This window comes from Coregonus lavaretus (genome assembly GCF_964263955.1).
Source record: "Coregonus lavaretus genome assembly, chromosome: 8".
NCBI lineage: Eukaryota > Metazoa > Chordata > Actinopteri > Salmoniformes > Salmonidae > Coregonus > Coregonus lavaretus.
In genome coordinates, this window is record NC_139995.1 from 6,769,602 (window position 1) to 6,779,063 (window position 9,462).

At 41.6% G+C, this 9,462-nt stretch overlaps 1 protein-coding gene across 1 annotated transcript in view; it reads right to left on the bottom strand.

Moving 5' to 3' along the window:
- The window catches only part of LOC311133563 (protein phosphatase 1 regulatory inhibitor subunit 16B-like), a gene marked incomplete at both ends in the record, with an annotated part of 86,568 nt that extends 78,148 nt beyond the window's left edge, over window positions 1-8,420 (bottom strand). The window contains one exon of the mRNA XM_084167067.1: window positions 8,156-8,420. Coding sequence (XP_084023193.1) covers window positions 8,156-8,420 — 265 coding nt within the window. The remainder of the gene's footprint in view (window positions 1-8,155) is intronic.
- Window positions 8,421-9,462: the final 1,042 nt, after the last annotated feature.

The window sequence follows — 9,462 nt, forward strand, 5'->3', positions numbered from 1 at the left end:
TGTCTGCGAAAAACAGGCAAACAGAAAAGTGTCTATGTGTCACGTTGTAAAATGATTAGAAGACAGCCGCAGGAATACGTATTAGGGGTTTTATTACTCCACCCAACAAACACGTATCTATATACAAAAGGGATGTAACCCAAACCAAGAGCGAGGTGTAACCTCTACACAGTACACGGGACGAGACCCGTAAACAACAAGAGCACAATACACGGTACTCACGAGACCAACGGAGATGGGACAATAATCGACAAGGACAATGGGGAACAGAGGGCACATACTAATCAGGGGGAATGGGAACCAGGTGTGCGTAATGAGACAAGACAGTCCGGGGTTCAAATGGGAATAGAATGTCAGATATTTCGTTTATTTATACAAAAGATTGTGTTATCACTGTGCTTCATCTAATAGCAGAACCAAATGATCCAGATTGCAGTTGAGATTACATTAAAAGTATACGGTGCAAGTGACCAATGCCATTCGAGATTCTGCGCAGATTATTACATTTACATTTTAGTCATTTAGCAGACGCTCTTATCCAGAGCGACTTACAGTTAGTGAATACATATTATTATTATTTTATTTTTTTATACTGGCCCCCCGTGGGAATCGAACCCACAACCCTGGCGTTGCAAACGCCATGCTCTATCAACTAAGCTACATCCCTGCCGGCCATACCCTTCCCTTCCCTGGACCAATTGTGCACCGCCCATGAGTCTCCCGGTCGTGGCCGGCTGCGACAGAGCCTGGATTTGAACCAGGATCTCTAGTGGCACAGTTAGCACTGCGATGCAGTGCCTTAGACCACTGCGCCACTCAGGAGTCAGATATATTATTACACATATTATTATTATTATTATTACAGCAATTGTGAAGATCTCCACAGATCTGCGACTACCTATGCATGATATCTTGAACAGGGTTGGAAATGAACACCAGCCAAATGCGGATAGATTTTGTCATTGGCGGGTAAGAATGTATATTTCACCAGCCACGCATTTAGGAACAGTTATTATTTTATCCAAAGCCCACATGTAAAAAGTTGGTTGAATTGACAAGGCTACTAAAGTGTGACTTTGTCTTAGTGTTTCTTTGCCAGTTACATTGTTTTGTTCACACGCTAGGTTGTTTTCAATGTTTGTTTGAGTTTGCTGCAACTGTCTGCTGCTAGGAAGACATCGCAGTTTGAGATTGCTTTAATCACAGACAAGTGATAACAACCCGTCCCTTAAAAAAAAAAAAGTTTACTAATGAACTTGTCATTTCTTATCATTAAAACACTCAAATATTTTCATTGTTCTCCTAAATGGATACTGAACAAAAATATAAATGCAACATGCAACAATTTCTAAGATTTTACTGAGTTACAGTTCATATAAGGAAATCAGTCAATTGAAATAAATAAATTAGGCCCTAATCTATGGATTTCACATGACTGGGTAGGGGTAGGGGCCCACCCACAGGGAAGTCAGGCCCAGCCAATCAGAATGGGTTTTTCCCCACAAAAGGGGTTTATTACAGACAGAAATACTCCTCAGTTTCATCAGCTGTCCTGGTGGCTGGTCTCAGTAGATCCTGCAGGTGAAGAAGCCGGATGTAGAGGTCCTGGACTGGCTTGGTTACATGTGGTCTGCGGTTGTGACATGTGGTCTGCGGTTGGACATACTGCCAAATTCTCTAAAACAACGTTGGAGGCAGTTTATGGTAGATAAATTAATATTCAATGCCAACTGCTTGCTCCTTCAAAACCTGAGACATCTGTGGCGTTGTGTGACAAAACTGCACATTTTAGAGTGGCCTTTTATTGTCCCCAGCACAAGGTGCACCTGTGTAATGATCACGATTTTTAATCACCTTCTTGATATGCCACACCTGTCAGGTGGATGGATTATCTTGGCAAAGGAGAAATGCTCACTAACAGGGATGTAAAAAAAAAATGTGTGCACAACATTTTTGAGAAATAAGCTTTTTGTGCGTATGGAACATTTATGGGATCTTTTATTTAATCTCATGAAACATCGGATCAACACTTTACTGTTGTTGCATTTATATTTTTGTTCAGTATATGTGTGCTTCTACATTTCTACTTAGGAGCACATTATGTACTCCTTGTAAAAAATGTCAGCGTAAATAAACCAAATCACTCAGCCTTTGTTGATTCTTGATGTTCAGTTGTAGAAATGTTGATTGGTTAAAATGTGCAGGTCACAAAAATTTTATGAAATCAAGCAATATACCCCATTACTTCTTACTAGCAATACTAGCAATTAGAAAGCATGCTCATCCGTTTTGTTGGTGTGATTTTTGGTGTAATTATGGCAGGGAAATATATTTTGGCTGGTAAAAAAATCTGAGCGTCAACATAAAAGACAGGGTTGTGATGGTGGAGTGTTTGGTGGATACTAGCCACACAGTGAAGCAGCTAGTCTCTCTCTGTAACTCACCCACTCCGGAACATTCACTGTCTTCTTGGTAAGCAACTCCAGTGTAGATTTGGCCTTGTGCTTTAGGTTATTGTCCTGCTGAATTGTGAATTCATCTCCCAGTGTCTGGTGGAAAGCAGAATGAACCAGGTTTTCCTCTAGGATTTTGCCACTGCTTAGCTCCATTCCGTTTCTTTTTTATCCTGAAAAACTCCCCAGTCCTTAACGATTACAAGCATTCCCATAACATGATGCAGCCACTACTATGCTTGACAATATGGAGAGTGGTACTCAGTAATGTGTTGTATTTGCCCCAAAACATAAGACTTTGTATTCAGGACAAAAAGATAATTGCTTTGTCACATTTTTTGCAGTATTACTTTAGTGCCATGTTGTAAATAGGATGCATGTTTTTGAATATTTGTATTCTGTACAGGCTTCCTTCTTTTCCCTCTGTCAATTAGGTTAGTATTGTGGAGTTAATACAAGGTTGTTGATCCATCCTCAGTTTTCTTCTATCACAGCCATTACCTCTGTAACTGTTTTAAAGTCACCATTGGCCTCATGGTGAAATCCCTAAGCGGTTTCCATTCTCTCCGGCAACTGAGTTAGGAAGGATCTGTATCTTTGTAGTGACTGGGTGTATTGATACACCATCCAAAGTGTAATTAATAACTTCACCATGCTCAAATGGGTATTCAATGTCTGCTTTATAATTGTTTACCCATCTACCAATAGGTGCCCTTTTTTGCGAGGCATTGGAAAACCTCCCTGGTCATTGTGGTTGAATCTGTGTTTGAAATTGTAAATAACACAGGCTGTAACAACAAAATGTGGAAAAAGTTAAGGGGTGTGAATACTTTCTGAAGGCACTGTATGTACTGTAATAATCTTGAAAAATGCCAATAGATTTATTTTTGTCCAAATTATTGAAGGGACAGGGTTAGACACAGTAATAAATACATTTTAATAAACCCTGCCTGTTTTTGGATGCCTGTTGTTGGTCAATAAGAATGTTGTTTAATTTCTTAATTTGATAGGCATTAGCAAGCCAAAAACTCACTCAATTAGTTTCTGGTTCCACTCTCTTTGATCTAGACCATTCTACTGGACGTTTGTGTTTGTTAGCTACAGTGTTAGTTTGTTACAGCTCCAGTGATAATGTTAGCTCTTAGCGGCCTCTCAGTTCTTCTGCCCTGTTAATCTTGTGATGCCACGGACCATATTGTGATGATGCCCGTTGGTGCCATGGGTGCCAGGGAAAAAGGGAATACTAGTGCCAGTGTGTGCCAGCCCTGCCCGTTGGTGGCAGTGCCATTCAGGGGATCTCTCTCCTCACAAGCTCGGTCCTTTCTGACTGAACTGAAGTGGCCTCAGGAATGTTAATTTGAATTGGAGAGGAAGAGTTCTCAGGAGACTGGACTGGACGGACTGTACTGCTCAGAGATACAGTACAGGGGGGGGTCTGGATTGGACAGAGTGTACTGCTCAACCAACAACAAAAACTGTTAGCTACTCTCTCTGATACACAAAACACAACACTTTGATTATTGATCATTCTCCTCTACATAGCAACCACAAGAAAACACTACCCCAGAATACAGTAGCCTACACTGCGTAAAAGGTCTTCTGAAAAGGTCTTCTGACCATTCCCAAATGTTGTCAATTGCATAACCTGCTTTTCCAATGGCACAGGGCAAGAAAGTGGCAGTAAGGAAATCAAGTCAACATACTTTCATCATCATTTATGTTACAAATCTCTAGTCATTTTAGATCTACATAACAACAGGAAGGCCATGGCATGGCAGGGGAGGGACATAAAAACATTGTTTGCTTATGGTTGTGGATTAGGTTTACCGCAAGTAGTGCTTAGACCAACTGTCAAGTCAAACTAGCTCAACTGTCAAGTATTGACCAGGATTAAATAGTGCAACTGTCAAATCAGTGTGTGTGTGTCTACTGTATGTATGAGAGCAGATAAGGCTGTTAGAGGTCTCAACGTGCCTGTCATCTACTCCTACTTCCTTATTAGAGAGAGGAAGAGGTCCGCTAACAGACAGTTTCTACAGAGGTATTTATAGGGAGAGAAAAGGGAAAAGCAGACCAATACCACAGTTCTACTTTTATTCTAAAGCTCTTAGGGCCTGAATCAGGGTTGAGATAAGCGACCGCTACTCTGAATTCCACGTAAATCATTCCAAGATGTCAATGGGAGACTTCTGAGAAAATGTAAGTATGTAAATCTCAAGTCAAAATACCTCCCCAAAAAGAGCTTTGCCTGTTTACACATTCTTCCCTTTAGCTGTCCTCCTCTGTTGTAATGTAATGATGGTGATATGAGAGACATGGAGAGGAGAGGTGGTGAACCAACCGAGCAAAGTCACTCTCTCCAAATGGATCTGGGATCCAGAGGTCTTTTTAAACATCACTTAGAGGTTTTTTCCACACTGCTAGTTAGATGTAAACAGAGCTGTGATTAGTGCAGTGGGTGTTGTCATGTCATCCGTGGGTGTTGTCATCATCATGTGAGCTTGTGGCTGCAGCAGAGGAGACTGGAACCACAGAGATGGGACAAAAAGTAGTTCAAATAGCTGGCCGGAGTTTTTCCTCCACAATATCCATCTCATGATTTTTCAGGGCGTTGTTAAAATGTGGATATACTGTATCTTTGATAACCGCGTCTTTTTCCATCTCCTTTCTAATTCCCATCAACACGTACCCCTGAGACATCGAAAAGCTATCGGTCCCTCCCAATATATCAACACACCAAAGATAACAGAACAGCCATCAGTCCCAGACACAGCAGCTTCAGAGCAGTTTCACAGCCATCACATAGTATCACTTGGAGCTAGACAAGGTCTCAGGACCTCAGCTCTCATGACTATTGCTTGGAGTGTAATAGTCGACAGACAGGAAGCACCTCATCCACAGCTTCAATAGGGACTGAGTTAGAACAACGTGTAACGTTGACAAGGATGGTTCTGGTCTGAACTGTAACTGACATAGGAAGCGTCATGGCAACCCATGGATAAGCAGTGGAAAAGAGGACAGAACACACATACGTAAAAATACTTGTGTTATTTCATTATATGAGAGCACACACAGTACTGTATGTTCACATTAGTGAGTGTGACTAACTGACTGCAGGGTAAATGGGATGATGCTGTGGTTGAATCACACACAGAGAATTCCCCTGTAGTACACAGCAAACAAAACATTAAGCCAAAGTTCAAACCATCATCAAAGCAATTTCATTACTGTAGCTAGGCTATGTAGGCTATATTCTCTAGCTAGACATTACTGTGGCTACTGGCCAGGCTACGCCCTCTAGCTCTCTTCCCTCTATAGCTAGGCTAAGCACTAAGTAGTCAGCCTCAATAGTCTCCTTTATTTTCTGAGAAAGCCCAGTAAGTGATTATTCATATGGGGGATTTTTATTAGCAACTTCTCACTCACTCTCACGCTTTATCTCCTTCTCCCTGCCCCAGTCTCTGTTGATCCCTTTGCCTTTTTTCTCCCCCCCCCTCTCTTTTTACCTACAACCCTCCCACTGCTCTCTCTCTCTCCCCCCCGGTCAGTGAGTAGCAGTATAGGAGCAGAACAGAGGGACTGAGCCCAGATTAAGAGAACCCGACAATCCTCAGTTAGCCAGCTGCCACAGAGACTGAGTGACTGACTGGGACTCACTTTCAGTCACGCCACACACATTGTACACTGTTTACGCTCTAGTCAACCAACACATACACGCACGCATGCACAGTTGCAGGCAAACACCATATTATTATTATTTTTTTATAAATAATTGTTGTAAGGATAAGGCTTCGCTGTACCATCAGTTCCCGAGCGCAGATTTGTTGACGTCATGCTTGCACCATTAATAAAGTGAAAACCGCTTGTTTCTAACCCAAACAGTTCAAAAGATCTGACCCATATTACCGGCCCAAAGTTCTTTTTATTTTTGTCATTTTACATTCATAAACCATGTCGCGGACCGTTCTAGAACTACTCGCGGGCTGCATTTGTTTTACACCTTGTAACATTTGGGGGCTCAGAAAGAAAGGAAAAGGCTTCTTCAGGAGATCAATGATAACAGCAGTGAATGAATGAGAAATGTCTTGCATGTTGTCATCACACACACTTGACGCTCTTAGACTGTGTACAATTTCAATGCAATGCATCTCAATAGGGGATAGTGCTGCTTTTACATAATGTAGAAACCTAATTTTTCACAAAGGACTTTTTCACTTCAATGACAGGTATTTATATCAACTTTTTTGATTTTTATAATAAACAAATGTATTTACAGGGCTACATATTAGTTTCTAGGTCCCCAGGTGCTCCAGAAGTACCAGTGTGTTACCAATGAAACATTTCAATTTAGAGCCTTTACCACAACACACTACAAAGCAGACCACACCGTAGTACTAACAACACACCACAACACGCAGTACACCACACCGCAGTACACCACACCGCAGTACACCACACCGCAGCACTAACACTGCAACAACACAACACACCACACACAACAGCTCTAGCCCACAGCCAATCTGGATATGCTCAGCATAGTCCAGTTCACCTGTAATCAAGTTTAAAATGACATCGATGTGTAACTGTTGCGAGTTTGTTTATTTGTTTACAAGACTAGTAGGGACACAGTAAGTGGTGGCCTGGCAAACAGCCCACTGACCTCACAAATTGTGGATTACAAACAACAACAAACAAAAAGCTTTTAGTCCAGTTCTTACGAACCACCAGTTCTCTATTTGTGGAACAACACTGAAAAGTGTACTGTTTTAATCCGGAATAAAACCCTACATTAAAAAAGAGTATATAATTTATTCGTCCTGACCTCTATCCAATCAGGCCTGATTCCAAGTCAACACCATCTCCTACAAATACAGTTTATCATCTTGGATTGGATTATATACAATCTAATAAAACATTCCACAACAGACATATCCCATGTGTTCCAATGCCTCTACATTCTAAATGTAGCACAGATAGAACACTAATTTGAATATATACTGTTTGACTGAAATCATTAATGCTAATAATGTGTAGCATACTGCATAAAAGAGTAAAAAACTGAACTTTCATAGTCTGAATATAGAAAGTGCCTCAGGTCGTTTTACATTTCCTCTCGTTTGAAGATACAGAAGGCAGTTATCATTTAATCTAAAGAACATTGAATGAAACATACAACAGGTAGCCTGTATGCTGTTATGTCACCATATGTTCATAATATGTGACACTGACTGAAAGGACAGAACAGCAGCACCAGTTTACCTAAAAGGCAGAGTCTGGTCAAAAGTAGTGCACTATGCAGGAAATAGGGTGCCATTTTTGGATGTAATCGGTTAGTTACAGGAAGTCATCAACCCTATCTGAACAACTGGGCAGTATTACTCATTCCATTTTTTTTTTATGTAGCAGCAGCACTATGGCTGGGTTTCATCTGTAGTGTAATGACGACATCTATTAAAATCTAATGATAGACCCTGGGATGATTCGGTTGGAGTGGAATAAGCACTTTACAGTTACTGTAGAGGGGAAAATATGATATAATCCAAATACTGCTTTTTACTACCTCACTTCATCAGGACACAACTAATGGTTTCTCCTTGACCCGGTCTTTTTCATCACTGTTTGGGGTGCACTGATGGTGAAATGATCTGTATGCGTGTACGTGCATTAGTGTGTGTGTGTGTGTGTGTGTCCTCTCTTCCTACCTTCGTCAGGGTCGTTCCGTGCCGACGCCTCTAATAGCGCCACATTAGCTGCAAACGACACATGTCGTTTGGCCTCCATGGCTGCGGCATGATTGGCGTTCCTCCTCTTGTCCGCCTTGCGCTTCTTGTTCTGCATCTCCTTCTCATAGACGGCCCATCTCTTCAGCTGCTGTGTGCGGCGCTTCTGGGCAGCCCTTAGTCTTTCCAGGCTAGGCACCTTATCCAGTTGCTGCAGCTCGTTCAGAAGCTCCAGGTGGTTGGCCATGGTGGGGACGGGTTGGACCAGGGCTCAAAGGCGGACCAGGGGTTGGAGACTGGTACTAGCGTGGGGGGCTGCACCTTTGACTCCCATCATCAACATCCTCACCACCAGGACAGTTGTGACTAGACCATCTGCTGGGGGGGAATGGGGGGGGGGGGGGGGGGGGGAGAGAGAGAGAGATGACATCAACTTGGAACTAAGACACTTTTCCAAGAATATGCGCTGCGGAGGCTAAAAATACATAACGGAACTACATGTATACTAGGCTATTTTAAATTCCAGCTGTTGAAATGTCTGGGCTTCAGAAAATACTTTCAACAGTATACAGTGGTACTCGTAGCTTAGTAAATGCCACAACGACTTTGCTATTCCTTGTTGTTTCAGCAAGCTTAATGCCCGTCTGTTATCTTGTTTCATCTGATTAGAGTGTCCTTCACTCAACAGTAATCTGTTACATCATACTGTAGTACACAGTAGTACACACACACTAGACAGTACACACTCCCTCCCTACTGTAGTACACACTCACTAAAGAGTATGTTCAAAGACAGTACACACTCCTCCCAGTCCCAGTCCCTAGACAGGCAGTCAACCACACTAGTTATTGGGTACAAAAACACAGACACTACCTACATTACACTACTAGTGTTCAAACATTCAAAATCAATTTCTTCTTACTGTATATAAACAGTACCAAAACAAAATATCCAGAAAAATGCATCTTCTTTTGAAAAAATGCAATACCTCATGGTTTGCGGTTGTGATATTATGCAAACAAAATTAATTAAAAATGGACAACTTGCAAGCAGTAGGCGTATTGTACAGTGTCAGCCTGTGATAGGAGGGCAATTTCATTCCACGGTAACGGAATTACGCATTCGGAAAGTATTCAGCCCTCTTGACTTTTTCCACTTTGTTATGTTACAGCATTATTCTAAAATGGATTAAATAAAAATTGTCCTCCTCGATCTACACACAGTATTCCATAATGACAAAGCGAAAACAGGTTTTTAGAAATGTTTGCAAATGTATTAAAAGTAGTATT